We start from the raw sequence: 25,879 nt of genomic DNA on the forward strand, positions 1-25,879 counted from the left end.
TTATTCCTTCCTCCACCTCCTACCAGATCCACCCTAACTTCCAACTTTATGCCCACTGTGTATACACACACAGGTACACACACATGCACACACACATAGATAGATAGATAGATAGATAGATAGATAGATAGATAGATAGATAGATAGATAGATAATAGATGGATAGATGAATGATGGATGGATAGGTAGATGATGGATCAATAGATAGATAGATAGATAGACAGACAGACAGACAGACAGATAGATAGATAGATAGACAGATCTATCCCAGTGAATCAAATTTCTGCTGCTCATTTATATAAATGATATACATGGACATTGGGCCATCTACCAGAGGTCACACCTTTAAAAAAAAAAAAAAACAACTGGCTCTCCCTCATCCAGAAACTATCCACTGCTTATAGTACCTAGTTCTCATATTTTCTGGGCTAGTTCTTCCAAACTGTTTCCCACCATCTCCCCTTGGAACAACAGTCAGTCTTGTGTTGGAACACGGGCTACCCTTCCACATCGCGATGCTCATGTTCTTCTATGCTTCACCGTGTACATTTTCTCTTGCTAAGTCCTTAATTCAACCAGCATTTCCTTCCAAAGTATTTAATCTAGGGTATTTTATCTCAGATATTCTGTTTTTCTCTGAGGGGGTTCTGTTCAGCTCTTCTTTGTATCTTTGTTTCCCGAGCCTTCTCAGGTTTTGCTTTGTGACGAAGAACCTGTGTACAACAGTTGTTTTAAGGTCTGTGGGGCCATCTGTATATCATTTCTGTTTTCTGTTTCCAGCAAACTATATTTTAAATTTTTATATTTGTGAGCCATATTTATTATTTTGATATCTACAAGTCATATTTATTTTGTATCATTAAAGGCTTGGCATGTTTATTGGATGCTGCATGTGTTTATGTGTGCATTTGTATGTACATGTTCACGTGTAGGTGCAGGCGGTGTGCATATGTATAAATGTGCTTGCATGCACATGGACAGTTCAGAGGTGGAGTAGCTTGTCTCCTTCAACTGTCTTCCCACTACGCTGGCTGGATCTTCCTGTCCACCTCCCCCATGCTGGAATTTTAAGAGTTCATTGCAAGGGCTGGAGAGCACGATCAGCAGCTAAGAGCATTAGCTGCTCTTCCAGAGGACCTGGATTTAATTCCCAGCAACCATGTGACAGCCCACAAGTGCATCCAACTCCATCACACAGACATACATGCAGGCCAAACACGAAAAATGTACATAAAATAATTACATAAATAAATAAGTGTACCTTGCCATGTTTGGCTTTAAAGCAAACAAACAAACATGGGTGCTGGGGATTGAACCCATGTCCTACGGGTGTGCAGCAAGCATTTTACCAGCTGAGCCATGTCTCCAGCTCCTGTATGGTAGGCATTTCTAATTTTATGTGGTTAACTGTTAGCCCCTGCTGTGTTGCAGAAGAGGAATTGGGTTGTGTTGTTGAAAGAGCTGAATTCGTTGTGAATTGCTCCCATTCTTCATAGGTTGTGTGGGGTTTGAAGCATTGTGAGGGCCAGCCAGAGGACCCTTTCAGCTTGGGTTAATGTAGTCCAACTATTACAGTGGGACTTACCTGAAGATGCTTTTCAGTGTTCTGCATAGTATGAGCCTCTCTCCTTTCTGCTGCTGGAACACTGCGTACTTGCAGCTCTAGGGAACTGCCCGGCCGCTGCCTGACATTGGTTACTTCAGCTTTAAGGAGATATAGTTCTTGCATTCGTGTAAAGATCTGAGCTTAGAAAAGACTGGGGCTTCCTGCAGATTTCCCCAACTTTCTCTTCTCCATTACACTGTCTTACAAATTACAGCCACCCCAGCACCCCTAAACTCTCTCTCTCTCTCTCTCTCACACACACACACACACACACACACACACAAACACACACACACACACACACACACACTTCAGCAAGACATCTAGTTTCTGTTTGGTTTGGTTCTTTCTCTTTGTGCCCCAGCCCAGAATCTGCCTTCAGGCACAATGTCTCTTAGGAGCTAAAATCCTATGATCTGTTGCCCAATGTCTGAAAAAAAAATTGCTTCATATGTTTTGTCTGGTTTTTAAGTTGTTTACAGGAGTAAAGCAATTCTCACAGTGGGGAATTCTTCCTGGGCAGTAACAGAAGTTCTATGAATTGCAAAATAACTTGCTAATAGATGGTGACTAGAAACAAATAGGATTATTTATAATAAAAATTAAATAAATAGGTTAATTAATTGACTATAGGACTATTGAAAGCCCCCATAAAACACCATCTTGGAAAAGAATTCTGTGGTGTCTGTTAAATGCATTGTAAGTGCGTGGCATTGGGTCTGCTACTGTGTGTAACAATAAACATAGCATCCCCAGAGGAATTTCTGTGTGGGGATGTGGGGGTGGGTTTGCTTTACAAATTGCTTGGCAGACTTTACTCCTTGAGCCTTGGTTCTAACTCTGTCTGATGATCTGATGCCTCTCCATTGCCCTCTCTGACTGCCCCCGCCCCAGTCAGTCAACACGGAGGCCTTCAGTAGTTCTCAATGGCTGAGCCCTTCTCCCTTTCAGAACTTAGCTTAGGAGTGTGTCAACACTGAGAGATGCACTTCCAATTGTTCATTTGTGAATTTCTGTGGCTAAGTGCTATTTTTGGGACTGCATGCCTGTCCCATATGGAAATCTAATACCATAGTATATAGGGTTCCCACGCTGGATATTCATGGACCAAAGGGTTTCTTTCTCAAGACTTAGTTCTCAAAGCTGTGCTTCTCAGGATCAACTTTGAGTAAGTGATGTATCCTGTGTCTTTACCAGGGTGTGACCAGACTTTTGGCTAATTTGTTGGGTTCTTCTTCCTAGCACCCTTCTCCAACCTTCCAACCCTCCAACACCAGGTAGGAGAGCAAGAAGGTTAAAGGGGAAAAGAGGTGTTGATCTTGTTAGACTGTTTCCTATTGATTAAGGGAGTCCTTGGGGCAAGTGTCATCAGGATACCTCCAACCAGCAATCAGCGACATCAGGAGGAGGAAGAGCAGCAGCCACATTCTCAGGCCTCAGCATTTGTGTATCCTCTGAGGAGTCCCCAGAATGCCAAACGTAAACTATTTTCAGCTGGCAAAATAACACCCCTGCCAGAGCATGAGACAAATCATAGTCAGCTGCCGTGGACAATCTAAAGCAGCCCCACACCTGGGATTAAAACAAAAGCATGGTCCCATCACATTTCTGTGCTTTTAAAGGGACCAAAATTCTCACGAATCCAGGGAGTTTCAATTTGGCACATACTGGGCACAGTTGACAGTGCCCAGTTGTTGAAACTGTTAGGAGAGGGCCAGGCATGCTGCCAAACATCCTCTCGTCAAAGGATGGTCCAGACAACAAAGCATTATTAAGCCAAAAATAGGTCTTTGGTTTACCACTAAGATGGAGAAGACAGTGTAAAAACCCACGTCCTTCCAGGCTTCCATAGTGTAGTCTGCTCTGTGATTCCTGACATTGCTCATTGCTAGAATACTCGGTAGGAAAGGAGGGGGTGGCTAGAAAGAAAAGAAAGAGAGAAAGAAAGACCCTTTCTGTTGGCATTCCAACAAATTTGGATATGAATAGACATGCCTTGTTTGCTTCGTAATTTAATATTCAGTCATCTGTCCAGACAGCACAAGAATTCAAATGCTGGATGGGAGACAGCGGACTCTAATTTTCTCGTGATTGCTCTGTCATGAAGCTGGTAAATAATTCAGGAACATGATAGAGGCCAGTGACTGGGTGACACCTGGTGCTGTATTGTTTACGTCTAAGTACAGACTCCAAAGACGACACTCAGCACCTGTCACAATTGTTCTGCTTTAACCACGGGTCTAGTGTTCAGTGACTATTGATTAGTAACATCTAATATTTGTCCAAGTTTTACAGACACAGACACACACAGACACACAGACACACACAGACACACAGACACACACACACACACACACACACACACAGAGAGAGAGAGAGAGAGAGAGAGAGAGAGAGAGAGAGAGAGAGAGAGAGAGAGGCTATACTAGGTGCTTTCAAAAACACAAAGCAGAAATGGCAACCTCTTACATTCCTGTAACTAACCCCAAATCTGGCTTTTCTCTTAAAGGATGGGTTGGTTTTAAAAAGTAGGGATAAGACTCAGGCATGTCCAGTCTGTGACCCACGGACCACATGCCCCACCCACTTCCCTCTCTCCTCCCCTCCCTCTCTTCTGCACATCTTGCTTTGTAGCCAGGCTGGCCACCTCCTACTCGCCCAGCTCAGCCTTCCAAGCACGGAGACTGCAGGCATCTGTCTCGGCTTCTCTTCTGACCACAGTATTCATATTATGAATATTTTCTGAGAGTAAAAACATCTCCTCAGGGGGCTGGAGAGATGGCTCAGTGGGTAAGAACACTGACTGCTCTTCCCAAGGTCCTGAGTTTAAATCCCAGCAACCACACGGTGGCTTACAACCACCCGTAATGAGATCTGATGCCTTCTGGTGTGTCTGAAGACAGCAACAGTGTATTCATATAATAAATAAATAAATAAATAAATAAATAAATATAAAAAGCCAATACAAAAAACATCTCCTCAGCTGATTACTCAGCCCCTCTCCCTAGAACCCAACTAGCCCATGGCAGCTCCGTGATTCTGACAATTTAAAAACCAGTACACAGGCCCCAAAGAGGATAGGAACTCCACAGGAAGACCAATAGAGTCAACTAACCTGGACCCCGGGGCTCTCAGAGACTGAACTACCAACCAAAGAACATACATGGTCTGGACGCAGGCCTCCCTGCACTTATGTAACAGATGTGCAGCTTGTCTTCATGTGTGTCCCGAACAACTGGAACAGGGCTATCACCGAAGCTGTCGCCTGTCTGTGGGATACAGTCTTCTAGCTGGACTCCCTTGTGGCCTCGATGGGACAGAAAGCAGCTAATCTCACAGAGACTTGAAGTTTCAGGGTGGGGGGGATGCCCAGGGGAGGGGCCTACCTCCCCTGGGGCAGTGGGTGGGGAAAGGATTGTGGGAGGGGGTGACTGGGAGTGAGCAGGATGTAAAGTTCTTAAGTAAAAATAAATGTTTAATTAAATTTAAAAACTAAATAATTAGAGGTGTCTGGACATGGAAGGCTTTTCCTCACCCTGAGAGACAAGAGACAATATGGGCCCTTGATCCCAGAATCACCTAGGAACTGTGTGGAAAGATCTTAGGACGTGAATTGGGGGGAGGAACAGGGGATGATATGCCTTATGAACCAAAAGTAAGGTTTTTAAAGAGCTTGGCCATTAGAAGGCTCTAGAAAGTGCAGAGATTTTTACCTAGAAACTATAAAATGTACTTAATCTGTTTCTAAAGTATCTATTACAATGAGTTTTGAATATATTTATTAAAACATTTTATACTTAAAATGTTGCGATATTTATAAGCATACACCTGCACACGATAGAATGTAACCATGTATAGTTAAGATAGTAAAACCATTTTTAAACCTGCGTGTTCGCCTGTTTGTTAGCCAGTCTGATTACTTCCCTCCAGGGCCCAGTGTGGGAGCACGTGGAGCGCTGACTGCCCTCTGGTGGTGAGCCAGAATCAATTCGTTCTATGTCCTGAGATGCCCACTCTTGACCTTGTGCTACCCACTGGGAGCCAGAGACCAGCTGAAGAACATCTGCTCTCCAAATATGCCTGATGAAAGAGATGAATGAAACAACCTTTCGCTTCTACTTGGAGCCATTTGGTTTTTAATCCTGGATTTGGACTCTGGAGGCAGCTCTGAGATGGAGCCTCTGGCAGAAAGACTCCCGTTGTTTCTGTGCTTCAGTGGACGGTTTGCATCCTTGACTGGGAATAGCCAAGACTGAGTAGATGCCCATAGAGGTGCATGGGGTGACATGGAGCCGGAAATCAACTGCTCTGAATTTTGTGACAGTTTTCCTGGTCAAGAGCTGGATCGGAGACCCCTTCATGATCTTTGCAAGACAACCATTGTAAGTGAGCAGCCATGGGGACATTATATAGATGCCATGGGGCTAGACATAAATATGGTGGTGGTGGTGGTGGTGGAGGAGGAGGAGGAGGAGGAGGAGGAACTACCCATGTAGGACAAGCAACAAGCATTGCCCTACTTTGGTGCCATCTATAGATCCATTATTCTTTTGCTTGTTTGGTTTTGGTTTTGTTTCCCTGTGTAGCCCTGGCTATCCTGGAACTCACTCTGTAGACCAGGCTGGCCTGGAACTCAGAAATCCCCCTGCCTCTGCGTCTGCCTCCTGAGTGTGAGCACTCAGACTAAAGGCGTGATCCCTCATTCTTAACTGCTTCCCGTTTTTTCTACCTCCAGACTGAGTCCCAGCACAGTAGTACAGACGTCTCCCCACTGTCTCCTGCTCTCCTGGGGATTATTTGGACCTTTCTCAGCTGTGGACTACTTCTGGTGCTTTTCTTTCTGGCTTTCACAATTCGCTGCAGAAAGAGCAGGTAAGCAGCCTCCTGCCTCGACTCTCGCCCCCTGTAACCAGAACTGTGAAACCCAGAATGCTGACATCCTCTTGGCACCAAAAGCGGCTAGGCCTAGCCAGGGTCCCCCACCGCAAAGCTAGTGACCGTAGGGACCTTAATTGTCCTGCTCCCCACTGGGCCTCTAACACTTCAGACAGATTGACACATAATGGACACAGTAAGTGTGCTTGGTGGTCTTGGAAGGTAGGGTACTTAAATCCAAGTGGCGAGTGCTGCCAAGAAAAGAACCGTAAAGGGCATGAGTACAGGGTAGAGACCTACACGATTTTTATAATGTAAACCAGCGCCCTGTCAGCAAATTATACAATGATATCATTGTCTCTCATGTGGTTTGCTCCCAGGAAACCAGTAGCTGAAAGTATTCTGGGGCAAGCTTTGTCCACTTAAACGAAAGAAACTTTGGGCTGGTGAGGCAGCTCAGTAGACAAAGTGCCTGCCTAGCATCCACAAAGCCCTGGGTTCAGTCTTCAGCATTGTGTATAACCAGATGCTTGCCTGTAATCCCAGAGCTCAGGCGGGAGGCAGGGATATTAGGAGTTCAAGGTCATCCTTGTCTATAGAGGGTTGGAGAGAGTCTCTCCCGTCCCAGCCAGTGAGGTGGATCAGTGGGATCAGCAGCCAAGCTGGAGGACCTGATTTTGATCCCTGACACCCCACATGGTAGAAGGAACTAGCTGTTACAAGTTGCCCTCTGACACCAGAGAATAAAATTTAAACCTCCCCCCCCCCAAAAAAAGGAAAGGACGTCTTAAGTTGAGACTACCGTGGAGTGTGCCCCTTTAGTTGTTAGGGTATGGAATGACACCTTCCATCTTGGGTCTTGCTCTTCCTCGGTTGCTCTAGGCTGCTGCGTTGTAGGCCGCCCAGCAGTGAGGCCCATGGGAGAAGGATCTGATGCTTCCAGCTTGTAGCCGTGTGAATACCTGGGACTTTCTCTATTAGTCATGGCTTTCTAGAAAAACATAACTGTTGTACATATGAAATTTATTAAGTCAGAATATTTATAAAGAACAAGATGATAAGAAACACTGTGGATCAAAATACATTATACGGTGAAGTAGCTTACGAAAGGAAAGATAAAATAGCCCATTTTAAAAAGTGCTGCATTGGACAAGGAAATTTGTTCAAAGGAGCGACAATACAATGAAATAATTCAGCCGGGCGGTGGCGGCGCACGCCTTTAATCCCGGAGAGACAGAGGCAGGTGGGTTTCTGAGTTCCGGGCCAGCCTGGTCTACAGAGTGAATTTCAGGACAGCCAGGGCTACACAGGGAAACCCTGTCTCAAAAACAAACAAAAACAATCAGATGATCTACTTCATTTTAGTCTGAGAGTGTGTCTGTCTGTCTGTCTGTCTGCATGCATAAGGGTGTGTGTGTGTGTGTGTGTGTGTGTGTGTATGCATGTCCTGTTATGTCTAGGAAGCAGTTTCCCTGAAGTCATCTACTACTATGCCTGGCTTTTGCAGTCTTTCTGACCCCTCTTCCTCATAGATCCATGGGCCTTGAGGCAAGGGCTTTGATATATGAGACAGCCCATTTCAGGCGAAGCCCTCTCCTGAGGTCTGCTTGTTGAGCAGCTGTGAAGCTGGGTATTAATTGCCATCTACAAGAAGAAGCCTCTCTGGTGAAGGCTGAGTGATGTATTGATCCATGGCTGTACCAATAAGTCATTAGGAGTCATTTTATTGCTGTGTTGATTTAGCAGAATAATAGTAGTGGCTTTTCCCCCCGGGGCCCATGACCTAGCCATCCATAGGTTCTGGGCCTTGCTGACAGTCTCAGGGATAGGTTCCATTTCATGGACTGGGTCTCAAATCCACTGTAAAACAGTTACTCCCATAGCATTCCCTCCGCTGTCACACAGGTAAGTATGTCTTCTCAGAAAGCTCAGTTCTGTAGCTCACAGGGTCCATAGGTTAGCTTGATAATTGTCTTTTTTTTCCCTGGGGTAGCATGAATAAAACCTCCCAGCACTAAGAAAGGTAGCTATTAAGGATTAAGCTTCCAGTTGACTAGCAGTGAGATTTCTCCATGTTCAATGACTCAAGTATATGATGTCTTTAACAATAGTGCCTTAAAAGGGACCTACTTCTAAAAAACAAATAAAAACCTATGATGTCTTTACTCTCAGATAATCTGATTATATAGCAAATCCAAAGGAATAGATCTTTAAAACAAACCCAATCATAGTTATATCTCATTTTATATATACACACACATATATACAATATATATGTGTGTATACATATATGTATAATATATGTATGCAAATATATGTATATATGTATAATGTGTATGCATATGTATACAATATATGTGTATATACACATATGTATGTCATATATATAGCATTGTAATATATACATATATAATATGTGCATATATATATATATATATATATATATATATATATATATATCAGCAAGCTGATCCCAAAGTTCACTTGAAGAACCTAGAATTCCCAACTTAGATTTCAAAAAGCATAAAAATCACTAGGATCCACCCAATTTCAGGACTTACCACAAAGACACATTAATAAAGTCAGTTTTGCACTGGCAAATATAGACATATACATTGACACAAAGATCACATTGAAGTAAACCCACGTTTTTTGTGGCTCACAGATAACAACCAAGAGAAAGGCAATTTCACGGTAAAGTTCACTCTCTTCAACAAAGGACACTGGAAAAACTAGATCCCCACATCAAAGAAGTGCCTTTGACCTGCACCATGTACCACATTCAAAACTAAAATCACAAACTGTAATGTTTATTCAGAAATAATAGAAAATTTCTGTGATACTGGAAAAATATTCCTTGGATAAAATATCAAAAGTACAACCTATAAAAGAAAATGTTGAAAAATTCAACTTCGTAAGAATGAAATAACAACTTGTCTTCCAAAGAGAATCTTGAGAGTATAAGAAAGAAGCCATGGGTTGAAATGAAATATTTATAAATCTGATAAAATTCTTCTATTTGTGTGTGTTGGCACACACTGCTGGTAAGAGTGCATTGTGGTAAAACTATTGTGAAAACCTTGCACACTGGTTTCTTTCAAAATTCAGTTCCCAGCAATCTTACTCTTAAGTTTTTACTTAAGAGAAATGACTCTGTGTCTATAGAAAGACTTATAACGAATGTTCATGGCAGTTATATTTTAATAGCCCAAAGCTGCAGATAGCATAAATATTCATCAAAAAAATGAACACAGAAAAAAATACTATACGCTCATGTGATAGAATACTATTCAGTAATAAGAAGAATGGATTGCTGATTTGGAAAAATATAGGTAAATCTGAAAATAATTATACTGAGTAAAAGAGACAAGGCAAAAAATAAATAAAATAAAATACTTTTATAATTCCAGCTACACAAAGTTCTAGAGAAGTAATCCATTGCTAACTAACTTGTGCTAGCAGAAGGGTCAGCAGATGACTGCAAGTGGGTGAGGTCGGCAAAAAGAGACAGGAAAGAGAAATTATGAAAGGTCATTAGATAGCTCTGAATGCCCACCTTGTTAGTAGTGCACATACATGAGGAGGAGCTTATATTGGGGCTGGAGAGATGGCTCGCTGGCTGTAGCTGCCAGCGGCCCTGGGTTCCTGGGTTCCTGAAAGGAAAGCTGGGGATGAATGGGAAGGACAGCGAGAGAAATAAGGAACCAAGACAAAGTTCTCTGACCAAGGCTCAAAATTTTAATGTATGGCCCTGAATATGTGTGGGAAAACCCAAGGACCCAGCCCTTTGTTTCTGCTGTGATCTGTTGCTTGTTTCAGCTGGACTGAGTTGCAAAGTAGGCTCTTCAGCCACTCAGCAGGCTTCTCTGGCAGGAAGATGTAATTGTAACAAGGCCAGACTCCTGGCTCCAGTGTCTGAGGAGGTTTGTTTAGCCAACTCAAGGCTGGGGGAAGGGCACACACAGCTCACTGGCTTGCGGACTCTGGTTCAATTCCCAGAACCCACCTTCTTGAAATTCCAGCCCCAGGGCATCAGACACCCTCTTCTGGCCTCCATAGGCACATATACATAGGGTATATATATATATATATATATATATGTTCAGGCAAACACTCATACACATACAATAAAAGGAAATGTTATACAAACATTCTTATGTTTCTGAGAAAGCTCTCATGTGGAATAAAGTATATGATATGAAGTATGTTTTTCTAAATAGCTTGCCAAGTATCTTTAAATCATCTGATAACTTACTAGATATTAATAATTAATATAAAAACTCTCATATTTTTTATGAACTTATTGATAAGAATATTCCTTTATTAATTTTCTTATTAAACTATAAGGATCGCACTCACTTTACTGTTGAATAGTTCAGGCCCTTCGGGAAGCTCTCCTGTGCCCACTCTGACAGGCACAAAGTAGGGTTAACGTTGTAAGTTCTACACTACGCTAACCTTGTTCAATAAGCCCTTTTATTTTGAGGCGTTATTTCCCTATTACTGGAGATGATAGTTATAGATGATAGATTGACATCTTGTTGTACCTCAAAACTGATGCTGGAATTCCCGTCACAATCTTCAGTAAAATGTTGCTGTCTGAGAAGAATGAGTTATAAAAGTTCTGTAGAATGTGGATGTTTACTCTACTTGCAACTTTCCAACTTCACCTGTTCCTGTTTCATGAATGTTAGCAAAAGACAAAAGTCCCCTGGTTCAGAGCCAAAGTAGTCAACACTCTTGACAATAACAGTAGGCAGCTTCCTGTTAGACTTGTTGGCTCCCAGGACGATGGAGGGACTGTGGACACAGTTCATATCCAGAGAGGACGAGGAAAGAAAGGCCCGTGATGTTTGCTTGCATAGCCTGTGAGTTACCTGCCGAGGAGAGGAGACTCAGTCCAAAGGATTCACATCCTTTACCGTGAGATATAAGTAAGTTAGGTGTGGGGGGGAGGGGGGAGAGGAGAAGATGCTAGCTGATCATCCAAGGTTGCTCATATATTAAACAAACAGTCCTGAGAAGGGCCTGGATAAAGAACAGGCAGGCACTCGTGTCTTGGAGGACTCAGCAAGAGTAGACAGAGCTGTTCCTGGGCCCATGGTAGCTTTGCACCCATCTCAGAGCTCTGCATAAAGGGGCCTTCCATATCTGTAGGAGCGACAGTCAGATGCCCACATGAAAGTGCCTGTTCCTATGTCCTCTTCACTCCCCTAGGCTTCCTCCCTATTAGGGTCGGCACACGGGTCCTCTGATGGCGTTTGGCAGGGCTGAGTCTCAGAGTCTAGTGGGCATTGCTGTGTTTGCCTTCTCTGCCTTCAGAAGATCCATGCCCTGGCTCCCAAGCACTGCCTTGTACCCTTCTGGACTCTCTGCCTCCTGCGTTTCATGTCATTTTCATCACAAAAGTCCTTAGCAGCTCCATGCTTTTTGGAGAAGTCTTTAATGCACTTTTCTTCATTCCTCCCATTTCTGAGAGTATTTTATTATCATCTGAGTGAAGCTGATCTTATTACCATCAATAGGAAATGTTTAGTGAGCTGAATACTTATGTACCCAGGATACTGTATAAAATATGATTTATGGGTTTCTGAGACCTTGAAATTTATCTGTCCCCTGGGTAGAGAAACATGAGCAAGTCGAGGTACATTCTGGTTTTGGGGGGGGGGGGAAGCTTTTGCACAGAAGAGGGGCTAGTGAGGGAGGGAGATAACCAGCAGGAAGGGTTGGGGACTGGGGAAGGGTCAACAAAACCAAGAATTATGGAAATGCCATAATGAAATTCATTGCCTTGTAAAGTGATTTTTTTTAAAGAAATTAATTTTAAAATCCAGTTTGCAACCTAATGCCTTGCTGCCGGGCAGGATCTGTGCTGTTTTTCATATTGATTGTCCCAGGCCTGTCATCGCTGTGGTTTGATTCATTAGAGCTGAGAGCAAGGTGAAGGGAAGGACAGGCTAGCAATACCAATCGCTTTCGGCTAAGAGAAAGCTTGCACACTGGAGTCCTGGGATCGGTTGCTTTAATCCTGGACATGGTGATTGCTGAGGAAGGAGAAGCAATCCATCCCAGAATGAACACCGACCATGTAGCTCAAGTTAGAAATGACATTGCAGGATCAGGGGCTGGATGAAGCCAAGGGACCAGGAACAGATCCTGGCACTACCACCACAGACGCTAAGATTCATAGAAGGGAAATATTATTTGAGTTGTCATTTCCAAGGGATTGGGCAGGGAGCTAAAACTAGGTGTGGTGTCATGAGGCCAGATGCTACTGGCGTGTGGGGACAGGGCAGGGAGAGAAATGCAAAGGAACAGTGAGATCATGCATAGAGGAGGTCTTTCTGGGGTCCTGTGCGTGGGATGGGATATGGGTGAGAGTGTGTGGAGGTTAATGAAGCAGTAGGGCTAATCCATAAGAACAGCCTCAGCTCAGTGGTTTGGCGCTCTTTAGCCGTGTGGCCGACAGGTTTAGATGGGTATTCCGCCTGGATGAACTGCTCACACTATGCGTATGCGGATCTACATAACTAGCCGGGCATAGTGGACAAGCCTTAGGAGTCAGAAGCAGGAGGCTCATGAGTTCAAGAACAGCCCATAGGAAAATTTCTGTCTGAGGAAACCAAAAATAAATAAGCAAATTAAAATAAAAATAGATAAGACACATGGGCCAGCAAGATGACAGGCATTTGCCACCAAGCCTGACCTCCTGAGTGCAATCCCTGGGGCCCATATAGTGGAAAGATAGAACTGTCTCCCATAAGTTGTCCTCTGACCTCCACATGCATACACACAAGCACACTAGATAGGTAGGTAGGTAGGCAGATAAATAGACAGATAGATAGATAGATAGATAGATAGATAGATAGATAGATAGATAGATAAACAGCTGAACACAACTGTCGTTACCCTATTATAGCTGATGGTGGATGGGATTTACTGAATTGGGAGGAGGGAGTTTTAACTCTCTTACCAAATAATGAGATCCTTGAAACACTGAAAAAAAAAAAAAAAGATTTGTTTTTATTTTCATTGGTGGTTTGCCCGTATGCATGTCTGTGCACCATGTGCTTGCAGTGCCCTCAGAGTCCAGAAATGGACCCCAGATCCGATCCCTAAAACTGGAAGATGTGAGCTGCCATGGAGATGCTGGAAATCGAGCCCTGGTTCAGTATTCTTAACCACTGAGACGTCACTCCAGCCCTTCTTCTTGAATTGTTAATACTTATATATTTATTTATTTATTAGTGGTACTGAGGGTAGAAGCCAGAGCCTCACTCATTCCAGGCAATTAGTCTACCCCTGGCCACACCCTGGCTCCTGGGGTTTTCATCTTTGCCCTCCATTGTACCCAGATTGTGCTGTTTCCCAAAGGAACACTTCAGCTGGTCTGGAATAAAATCAAGTACAAGGATACGCTCTTGGAAGACAGACAAGTTCTTTCCCCTCTGTAACACACACAGTTTCAGCTCTACAGACTGTGCATAACAAAGCAGCTGCCTTGACTGTGACCCTTTGGCCGACTGCTTACTCCCTCCCCAGACAGGACACGGCCAGCTCCCGAAGCCCAACCCTTTTGCCTGTGGTTCTACTGACATCGTCTCAGACCCATCGTTCTACTGAAACCATTTGTTCTGGGCACACTACTGGCCATGTGCGCTGTACTTTTAGCAGGTCTTTGTGCATTCAGGGTTTTACGTGGGTGGCTTTTGTTTATACACACACACACACACACACACACACACACACACACACACACCAAATTATCAGTGTGCCAGATACTATGTAGGTTCTGTGTGGGTCAAAAAATAGGGTCCCGAATCCACTCAGGGCTAGGGCCAATGGGCGAGGCGAATGCAGGGAGTTTGAGTGCACACACCCCCACGACACTGCCTGGCAGGCATTGAGAAACAACAGGACCCAGATCCTGGGGTGAGGAAGGCCCAGTCTGGGGTCCCCGCAGACCTGCAGGAGTCGGGCTCTGACTCTCGGCACCACAGATGCTGCTGGGTACCACGAAAGAGCCATCTCTGGGGTCCCTGGACCGCACGGAGGCCAGGGACCTCAGGTTCTCAGTCCTGGACACAACAGATGCCACTGGATGTCCGCGGAAGAGCTGAGAACGAGTGGGGGCCCACGGGCCGACTTTGGCCTAGGGACTGAAGGGAAAAGAGCAGGGGGAGAGCTCCTGCTGGTTAGGGCTGGAAGGAGAGTCTTGGCTGGCTCAGGAGGCTTGCTCGATGGGCAGCTTAGGTTGGTGGTGGCCATGGCTAGAGTGCAGGGAAGCCTCCTGATGGGAGGTTAGATGCCCGGCTTGTTAAGGGAAGACCTGCTCCATTGCTCCAGCACTGCAGATCCCGATGAGAGGAGACAGTCCCAGGTTTTAAGGCATTTATTATAGAAAGGCAGAGAGAGGGAGAAAGTAGAGAAGTAGAGGCTGGCCATGGTCACGTGGAGAGAGGGGAGAAGGGAAAGTGGAGAGAGGGGGAGCAAGGGGGCAAGAGTAAGAGCAAGAGAATAAGAGGTAAGAGAGAGAGGAGGGGCAAGCAGCTCCTTTTATAGTGGGCTGGGACATCCTGGCTGTTGCCAGGTAACTGTGAGGGTGGAGTCCACATAGAATGCCAGGAGCTTGGGGTATGGCCTGTGTGACTGATGGCCACACACCTCTCTTGGGGGACAGGGGGCGGGGGCGGGGGCCGGGGCGGGGCGGGAGGGCTGTGGGAAGCTGTAGCTGTGACAGGAGCCAGGGGCCCAGGAGGCGTGGCCAAACACTTTCCATCCCTTAGGGTCACCCAGGGTTCTGGGCCAGTGCTCAGCTGAGGACCAGGCTGTCTGTGCACAGCTCACTGCCCCACAGTTCTGGGGTCATATTAAAAGAGTAACTACTAGATACACACACACACACACACAGAGAGAGAGAGAGAGAGAGAGAGAGAGAGAGAGAGAGAGAGAGAGAGAGAGAGAGAGAGAAAGAGAGAGAAAACCAAAAAAAAAACCCACATTCTTCATGGAATTTGTTTTCTCAAAGTGAGTCAGAAAATAATAAAACTATGGGATTTTTTTGAACAGGGATAGTGACTATGAGTTCTTAGGGTAGCAATGGTAGTTCAGACAGTGTGGCCAGAGAAAACCTGACTGAGAGCTAACACTTGGGAATAGAATGGCTTGGGAAACAAGTCATTAGGAAAGACCAACCCTGACAGAGGGAGCAGGCCCCTGAAGAAGGAACATGCCCAGTGTTCAAAGAAAAGGAAGGAGAGAGGTACGGCTGGAGCAGATTAAATGAGCCAGAATAGGAGCAGATGAGGTCAGAGAAGCAACCCATGGGCACCCTGTAGGTCAATGTCATTACTGTGCCCTGAATGTTATGGGAGGCCATGGTGGGATTTGGAGCTGAGAAAGAACATTGGTTGACAGCCACTGGGTAGGAGGCCTAGCTGCTGTTTTATGAGTAGAATATTAACATTTAATGGAGCTGTGCAGAACGACCTTAAATAAAACCATCGCTCTGGGTGCCTTCATCGAGGTACCTAAATAAAATGATGTTCCTAGGAAGGCTTGGACAGCGCCTCTTGGCTACCTGCTACTCTTGGGGAGGAAGTGGGCACCAGCCTGGGCTGGGGTTCCCCTGCAGAGCATGTCCGAATCCACTCCTTCCCCTGCTTCATGTACTTTGCCACCGGGAGGGTTGTCAACACACAGAAGAGGCTCTCGAGGGACCGGGCCCTTCATTGTCTAAGAGAAGAGAGACTTGGTACTGAGAGGGTTGAATGCTTTATCCTAATGGTACTAGTTTTGTTTATTTGAGTGAGTGAGTAAGAGAGAGAAAGAGAGAGAAGGGCCGGGAGAGGGAGGATGAGTGCAAATAATTGAATTGGTCATAGGTGGTGTCAAATACCTCTGGTGCTAGAGTTACAAATGGTTGTGAGCCAACTGATGGGAGCACTAGGAACTGAACCCATGTCCTCTGAAAGAGCAGTATGTGCTTCTAACCACTGAGCCACCTCTCCAGCCCCTCCGATGTACTATTGTGTACACTTGGGGACAGTATTGGCTACAGGGTAGAAACAAAAGGAGCAAAGGAAGTCAGGTTCCAGCATTACTGGGTATAGATAGGAAATATTCAAACAGTATAAAAACCGTTATTCAGGAAGAGGAAAGATTGCTGGGTTTCTCTACATTGAATCTAAAAGGGTGAGTGTGGTGGTACACACCTTAAATCAGAGCACTCAGGAAGCAGAGGCAGGGGGATGTCTGTGAGTTTGAGGCCAGCCTGCTTACAATGTCAAGATCCAGGACAGTCAGGAGTACATAGAGAGAGTGTGTTGATAAATAGGTAGATAGATAGATAGATAGATAGATACTTAAATTTCTGTTTGTTAAAAATGCTACTTAAAAAAAAAAGGTAGCCAAGCTGTAGAATGAGAGTATACTCACAATATATATATCAGTAAAGGAATTTTATCCAGAATGAAGAACTATAAATCAATAAAAAAAGCCAGGAAAAAATACACCCGTTTTTCTTTTATTGAAGATAGATTTTTTTTTCTCATACAATGTATCCTGATTAGTTTCCCTCCCTCTACTCCCCACAGTTCCTTCCCTCCTCCACTCCCCTCTAGATCCCCCCCCCTTTCTGTCTCTCACCAGAGAAGAACAGGTTTCTGGGAGATAATGACCAAACATGACAAAACAGAACACAGTAAGATGAGGGAACTTTTAAATGGATAAAAGATATGCAGTAACACTTCCCAAACAAATATATCTAGCTAGCCATTACACGAATAATAGTTGGTTGGAAACATGCAGACTGAAGACACAGTGGATAGCCTACATGTTTATTCAATGTCTATTAGGAAAAAAAATGGACAAAATTAAGTTTGGAGAAGATGAAGAGCAATAGGAATCCCAACACAATGTTATGGAAGTATAGTTGCTTAACTAGAGAGAGATGTCCCAGATGCCTTATGATTTCAGGCATTGTGTGACTATCATAACACATTAGACAGCATAGTCTACTGGAGATGCAGGCTCTAGAGACCACTTCTGTGCATGCAGTCTGTATTCACGTGGTGTCTGAGTGTATATATAGATACATTCACTTTGTAAAACTGTCTAGCAAAATCTGTAAACCTTGAACATATATTCATACCCTGTGTGTCTGAAATCCCAGCAAAACTACACATATTGCTACCAAAATATACTTACTATTATATTCCTAACAGTACTATTTATAACAAACCTATTTCAGACCATTTTGTATTGCTGTAACAGAACATCTAAGGCTAGAACATCTAACAGCTTTTTATTTAGCTCATGATTCTGGGAGCTGGAAAGTCCAAACTGATTAGTGCTACTATTGGGTAAGGGGTCCCTAGCTCTACCACAATATTACAGAAGAACAAAGAACAAAAAAATACCCAAAAGAGGCCAAATATATGGGGGTCGTCTTGATTTATACCAGTTGACTGTCATGTTAACCAACTAAGATCAAATCTGTCACCAAAAGGTGGACATTAATCCGTTCTAGACTGATGCTTTCAAGACCCAAATCACCCTCTGAAGTTAACATCGTCTCTCAACAGTGTTGCCCTGGGAACCATACCTTGATATCAGTTTGGTTTAAATGGCCTGTATTCACACCCTAGGAGAGCTGTGGAGAAACCGGAAGCAGCTCAAATGTCCATCAACAATTTAATATCTCAGTAATTTCAGAGATATCCGATGACTCTGTACTACACAATAAATGACCGTGGTCTACAACTACCTACCGTAGTATGGATGACTCTCAGAAAAATCGTATTGATCAAGAGAAGCCAGACATAGAGATTATACCCTGTGTGATTCCACAGGCAAGCTAACCCATCAGAAGTCAGGACAGAACCCAGGTCGGGAGGGAGAGAAAGGGTGGTGGCCAGCCCAACAGGGTGCAGGCTTCTCAAGTAGAAGTCAGTCTTTCTTTCTCGAGCTGCATGCTGGATGCAGCGGTGCGTTTGGTGTGAATGTTTTAGTTGTATATTTATACAGATGAATTTATCTTTCTTTTCTGTTCTGTTTTGGATTTGAGTTTGGTTTTTGAGACAGTCTCGCTATGTAGCCCTAGTGAGTCAGGTACTTAGTATGTAGCATAAGCTGTCCTCAAATTCATGGAAGCCTTCCTGTTTCAGCCTCCAGACTGTGTGCACCACCTCATGCCTGACTCTCTGTATTCTTCTTCACCATATTTTAAAAAGCATCATTGAGGTTTTTCCACAAGATGAAAACCTCCAAGAATAATATATGTCAGTTTGTTATAGGAACCAAAAATTCTTAATAGTTTTTCTGAAAAAAATATTCTTACTTATTGTCTATATTAGGGATATTGAGGACTAAAATAATTAGTTCCACTCTAAACGTAGAGTGAACTATGTAAGATTTATTTATATACCACTGATTTTAGAAAATAAGGGGGAAAAAGGAAGAGGAGGAAGATAACTTGGTCCAGAAGATGGCACAATAGATACGGGTACTTGCTGGCAAGCCTGATAACCTGAATTTGATCCCCAAAACCCAAATGGGAGAAGGAGAGAGCTAACTCCTGTCAGTTGTTCTTTACCATCAACATGTGGTATAGTTCATGCTACGTCTACACGTGTGCACACATACACCGAATAAATACAAAAAAAAACCCAAAAAACAAAAAAAACAAGAACTTTTTTATCAAAAGACTCCATTAAATGGCAATAAAAGCACCCATAATAAAATAAAAATAAGTTCAAGATCACCAAAGTTAAAACTTCTGTGCCTACCCCAGAGGCTGGAGAGATGGCTCAGCGGTTGAGAAGACACTGCTCTTGCAAAGGACCAGAGTTCAGTTCTCAGCCCTCATACCAGGTGGGGGGTTCACAATTGCTTATAGCTCCAGTTTCAGAAGATATAGTGCCTCTGATCTCAGGCACCTGCACCCATCTTCCAGACTCCCTGCCCCCCACCCCACCCTGCACATACAAATAATTAAATATGTAATCTTTTTTTTAAAAAAAAAGATTTATTTATTTATTATATGTAAGTACACCGTAGCTGTCTTCAGACACCCCAGAAGAGGGCATCAGATCTCATTATGGGTGATTGTGAGCCATCATGTGGTTACTAGGATTTGAACTCAGGACCTGTGGAAAGGCAGTCGGTGCTCTTACCCACTGAGCCATCTCACCAGCCCTAAATTTGTAATCTTGAAACAACAATAGCTTTTGTATTGCCCTCCAAAGAGCATCATGAAGAAAGTGAAGTGAGCTTCTTGAATGAAGTAGCCCAGTGGTTAAGCCCAGATCCAGTACTACCTGCTGTTCCAGAGGACCCAGGTTCAATTCCCAGCACTTACTTAGCAGCTCACAGCTGCCTGTAACTCCAGTTCCAGGGGATCTGACACCTTCACACAGACAGACAGATGGACAGACAGACACGCAGGCAAAAACACCAATGCACATAAAACAAAAACAAATCATAAAAAAGAAAATGTTTTAAAGTTGTATATCAGGTAAAGGATTTCTACCTGGATATTTGAAGAGTACTTACAACCAGATGGCTCAGCAGTTAAGAGCACTGACTGCTCTTCCTAAGGTCCCAGCAACTACATGGTGACTTACAACCATCCGTAATGAGATCTGATGCCCTCTTCTGGAGTGTCTGAAGACAGCTACAGTGAACTTACATATAATAAAAAAATAAATCTTAAAAAAACAAACAAACAAACAAGACAAAAAACTAGCTCTGCCCACTGTGTTTCGAGACAGTAGACTCGTGCAGAGCATAAGCTCACTCTTGTGATAAAGATTGCAAATTGGTTGAGCCATCTTGGAAAATAGTGTGGGTAGACTGGGAGTCTGATACATGTATCAAAACGCAGCAGGCACTTCATTAACTGGGAAGAGGGAGGCAGACCAAACCCAGTCACACATCACTTCACACCCACTGGGGTGGCTGTTATACAAAAGTTAGACAGTGTTTTTGAGTTTTTATGGTGGAGTTATACTACTCGTGTCCTATGAGTGGGAAGGTAAACTAGTTCAGCTGCTATGCATGTCCTTTGAGAGTCCCCCAGAATGGTGAATGGCAACGATTAAATTCCTAGATCTATAGCTGAGGAAATGAAAGCATATGTCCACATCAAAACTTATAAATGGATGTCCACTGCATTACCTATGATGGATCCAAAGTGGAAATAACTAACCCAGGTATCAGCTTTAAAAGCCAGATGCAAAGTGTCCTACACTGTACGCTTCCCCTTCATAAGAAAACATTTGAAGTCAGAATTCACTAATTATAGTGCTAAAGTCAATGTAGTGTCTTGCCTTTAGCAAGAGGCAAAGGCAACAACTATGATGTGGCTGTAATGTTTTCGTTTTTGGACTTGGGTTATCATCACATAGATGTTCGTTTCACAGTAATTCACAAAACTACACATTAAAAAAATAGATTTCTTGGCTGGGCAGTGGTGGCGCACGCCTTTAATCTCAGCACTTGGGAGACAGAGGCAGGTGAATCTCCGAGTTTAAGGCTAGCCTGGACTACACAGTGAGTTCCCAGGACAGCCAGGGCTACACAGAGAAACCTTGTCTTAAAGAAAGAAAGAAAGAAAAAAAGGAAGGAAGGAAGGAAGGAAGGAAGGAAGGAAGGAAGGAAGGAAGGAAGGAAGGAAGGAAGGAAGGAAGGAATCTGTAACTATAGGAGTCATGGACAGGAAGTAGCTGCACCTTCAGGGGACTAACTATGGACCACAAGGAGTCAGCTTCCAAGCACCCCATTTAAATAATTCAAGATGTCATGAGCACTGTACTTCCCCAAATTCATACGTGACCATCTGTATGTGTCCTAATGGGACTGTATTTGGAGACAGCATTTTTAAAGTTAAATGAAGTTAAATTAGGTCACAGCAGTAGTCCCTTAAGGCTGTTGTCCAGAGAGCAAAGATGGCAGAAGCACCTGCTGCTCCAGAAAACAGGCCTGCAGGGACTCCGCAGGCAGGCAGCTGTCTGATGCGATCCTGGACTTCCAACGTCCTGGAGTCTGAGGAAATAAAATCATCAACTCTGTGGTGTTTTTGTGATGACAGTGAGCGCAGGATAGTGAGGCAGATACTCAAAAGGATTCAGCTGCCTTTCCTCCTCTAACCAAATCACCATATCAAGATTTAGTCAAAAGTTTCCTGTTTCCTTTGCTTTTGGAAATATAACCGAATATCCACATTTGATTGGAGAACTAACTAGATTTGAAAACCAGTCTGATGTTAATCCACACCTGATCCCTCCCCTTGCCTCCCTTCTTCCCATGAGGTTTGAGGCTTGCTTTTATCTGTATAATTCACCAGATAGTAAACATATTTTCAAGGATTTTGAATTTTACAGCTCTCAATGGCAATGGCAATGGCAAGTGACTCTCCTCCCTCCCCCACACTGTGTGTGTGTGTGTGTGTGTGTATGTGAGTCTGTACGTGTGTGTCTCTCTGTAGTGGTGGAGGAGTGGTGCTCACCATGCTAATCTATGCACAATGACCTTTGTTTCTATCTGACTGAGCAGATGTAGGAATTAATCATTGTCACTCCTGGATGGCACAGCTGCAGCTGTCCCCCCGCTGCCTTTCTTGCCCTTGATAGATTTATTAGTATGTTTTGTTTGTTGGAAAACATGCCTCAGCAGAAAAGAACTAGAAAATTGGAGTCACTTATCTGTAAGTATAGATTTCTAGAAACCTTTTTTCCCCTACACATTTTTAAATACACACCCTGAACCTTTAAAAGAAAATGGGAGAGGAGGAGAAAGAGCAGAAAGCAATAACAACTGGCCACACTGTTTCTGGGACACCATGATGACTCTTTCCCTTCTGAACTTTCACTCCAAAGTGACATGGCCTCCAGACTAGGATTGCAAGGAATCAAGTTCCCTTCCGTCCCCTCCCCCAGAACCTGGAAACATTCCTTGGCTCTGGGCCTGAGAAAATTCACAGCCTGGGTTTACTTGGCACTAAATTTCATTTTCTGGCAGGGTCACCTACAACCTTCAAACTATAACTACCACTTTCTGGGCCCCAGACACTTCTATTGTACAGATGTCCCTACAGCTCCTACAGATCAACCCCTGGTGACCCTGGCACCAGCCTGGATGGACATTAACGTAGCTATGACCCTTTGGATGTTAGAACTTGGCCCCAAATCCCAGTGGAGCTTCGTGGGCCTGGGCTTTTGTCTGTTTTCATTCCAGTGCCTGGACAGCGACCTAATCTGGTCATCATGTCCTTAGGTAGAGAATGTGTCCCAACAGCCATCAAATCAGTTCAGCATATACTGAGCAGAGGCTAAAGGGAACAGACCACACCTGTCAACATCTGTTCATTCCTTTCTGATGCCCCATTGCCTGCCCAGTCTTAGAGCTGGGGAAGATGTCCCAGCCAGCCTGAACCTATCTGGCCCCACCCTGAGGGTTTTCAGTCTGATAGACTTAAGCATATTCAGAGTCTGCCCTTTTGTGAGCTCTCTCCATCCTTTTCTTCCCCTGAATGACCTCTGGTCATATGAATGACCCCTTGTCTATTCATTCAGTCCTTGCTCACCACTGCCTATGATTTCAAGTTTTCAGCATCTGGCTGTTGGTCTGCCCAGACTGCAGAATCTAAACTCTTGTCATTTAAATTCTTTGGCTACCATATAAAACTCCATGCTGACAATATTTTTATGTCTGGTAATAACACCAAGCATCTTTGTATAAGAAAGCAGGTTAGCATCAGCCTGCCCAGTTAGAGCTATCTCCAAAGCAGGACACATAAAAACACCAATTAAATGGTAGCTCGTGATGGAGACATTGCTTTAAAATTATATTTTGTTGCCTGTACTGTCTCTTGGAGTATAATGATCATTCTAAAAACTACCATGACCAGCCAGCTCAGTCAGTCTACAGGGTCTTGAGGGAGGTAGTGAGGATTAAAGAAAGAAAAGACAATTAGACGACATGATAACATGACCCCAGCCCTGTGTTTATATCTTTCTAGATACATACAATGAATATGGTCAATTCTAAGGCATAAACAAAATAGTTAAGGAACAAACAAAGTGTAAACAAAGGTCCCACAATGACTGTATTCAGGGTTTTAAGGAGAGACCCATCAAGAAACAAAGAACACATTTCTCAGCTGTATTCATCTTGAGCCTACTTCCTTGTCCTAGCCCAATGTCAAATTCTTGCCCAATTCCTAGAGGACAGCACCAAGAGCTCTCCACACTACCACAGGTTGGCATTTTATCTGTAACACCATAAGTTTACGTTACCTGAGCCCTTTTATTTTGATTGCATGTACTTACTTATCTCTGTCTGTCTGGTGAGCCTGAGTGTGCATGTGGGCAGTCAGGGGACAGCTTTCAGGAACCGGTTCTCTCCTTCCACCACGAATGTCCCAGGGATCAAATTCAGGTTATCAGGCTTAGTGGCAAACCTTTATCCACGCACAGAGCCATCTCACTGGGCTTGTATCTAAACTTAAATGGTGGTTTATCTTTCGAGTATTCAAAAATTCTTATTCTGCCACACTCACTGGGACCTCTCTGGTCATCTTCTTCCTCGGCTTCAGCCTGGTGCACCCTCAGGTATTAGGGGCCCTGTCACTTGGAGTTTTCCTTCTGTAGGACTTATTTTTCTCTTATCCTAGAAGTGACTAACGCCAGATGTCCCACATTGGTGTACTATAAGACCTCAACCTAGGGATCAGGCAAATCTAGACGACTTCTGTCCGTTCTGTCCCAATGCCCCGGCTGAGATAGGAAAACCAGTAAGACAGAATTGCGCTTAGCAAAGGGCATTGTTCTCAACCATGCATAAACGGGAGCTCCTCAGACCTGGAGAAGACAGTAAGAGTGCAGAGGCTCTGTGGACGTCTTTGTAGATGGTGTTCACACACCTTACGTCAACTCTGCTTTTCTAAAGTTTCTAATTCAATGGTGTGTGGCATAATCACACGTCTGGGAAGCCATCATTAGACTGTAAGTTTAATGTTCAAGAACCACTAATCCCAGAACATTTTTCACTATCCCAAAATGTACTCTCTTGGTACTGTCTCTGTTTCTCCCACACCAAGCCCTTGGAAACCTATTATTCTTTCTATCTCCATGGGTTTATCTATTCTGGACATGTCATATAAATAGAGTCAAACAAAATGAGGCCTTTGATGTCTGGCTTCTCTTGTTCAGTGTAACATTGGCATGTTTACTAAGCACACCCATGTGGTAGTATCAATCAGTATTTCATTCCTCTTGGTGGCTGAGTAACATCCCATTGCATGGATGGCACACACCATGTTATCCATTCATCAGTTAGTAGATACTTGGTTTTTCCCCGCTTCGGAGCTGTTAGTAAAAGGCTGCTCCAAAACATCACAGACACGTTTTGTCCAAGGATGTATTTGCTTGCCTTGGGACAGGGTTGTATGATAACTTTTTGACCTAAGTTTAAAACTGCTTATCAAAATGGCTACCCCATTCTACATACAGCCCCACCAACAGTCCATGGGGCTCCTACTTCTCCACACCCTCACCAATACCCATGTTATTACCTGTCTGATTTCAGCCATCCAGGTGGCTATAAAGTGGCAGCATGTGGTTTTCATTTGCATCTCCTTGATGACCAACGATGCTGAGAGTTTTTCACATACTTCTTGGTTGTTTCTATAGCTTCACAGGAGAAATGTCTATCTAAATCTTCCGATACTTCTAAAAAGTTTTCATGACTTTATGAATGTACTTAAGTTAGTAGTTGTCAAATTTGGTTTACATTAGACTCTCCTACAAAGCTTTTTTAAAAAGTCTTCATGCTGGGAGAATGGCCCAAAGCTTAAGAGTTCTCCTAGCTCTTGTAGAGGACTAGGTTCAGTTCCCAGCACTGACATGGTAGCTCACTACCATTGGTAATTTGAGTTCCAGAGAATCAAACACCCTCTTCTGACCTCTGTAGGTACGCAGACATGTGGTACATGTGTACATTCAGGCAACACACACACATACACACACACACACACACATATGATAAATATATCTTCTAGAAATATAATGCTTAAGCTTGGCTCCCAGACCAGTTAAATCAGAATAACAAACAGCCATTAAAAAAATATTCAGGTGAGCCAGGCAGGGGTGGTGCATGCCTTTAATCCCACCTTTAATCTAGAAGCAGAGACAGCTGGATTTTTGAGTTCGAGGCCAGTCTGGTCTATAAAATGAGTTCTAGGATAGCCAGGGCTACACAGTAAAACTCTGTCTCAAAAAACCAAAACCAGCCAGCTGGGGACCAGCTCTTACTGTTCTTTCAGGTTCTTTCTTGAAGGTACAGAGAGGGAAAAGTGTTGGCAGGGGTGGGGTAGGGTGGGGTAGGGTGGGGTAGGGT

At 43.8% G+C, this 25,879-nt stretch overlaps 1 protein-coding gene across 1 annotated transcript in view; it reads left to right on the plus strand.

Moving 5' to 3' along the window:
* The first annotated feature begins 5,882 nt into the window (after positions 1-5,882).
* The window catches only part of Gpr156 (G protein-coupled receptor 156), a 56,394-nt gene continuing 36,397 nt past the window's right edge, over positions 5,883-25,879 (plus strand). The window contains exons 1-2 of the mRNA XM_021209891.1: positions 5,883-5,988; positions 6,342-6,478. Coding sequence (XP_021065550.1) covers positions 5,893-5,988; positions 6,342-6,478 — 233 coding nt within the window. The 5' untranslated portion in view covers positions 5,883-5,892. The remainder of the gene's footprint in view (positions 5,989-6,341; positions 6,479-25,879) is intronic.

The sequence above is a fragment of the Mus pahari genome, chromosome 12 (assembly GCF_900095145.1).
Source record: "Mus pahari chromosome 12, PAHARI_EIJ_v1.1, whole genome shotgun sequence".
Taxonomy (NCBI): Eukaryota; Metazoa; Chordata; class Mammalia; order Rodentia; family Muridae; genus Mus; species Mus pahari.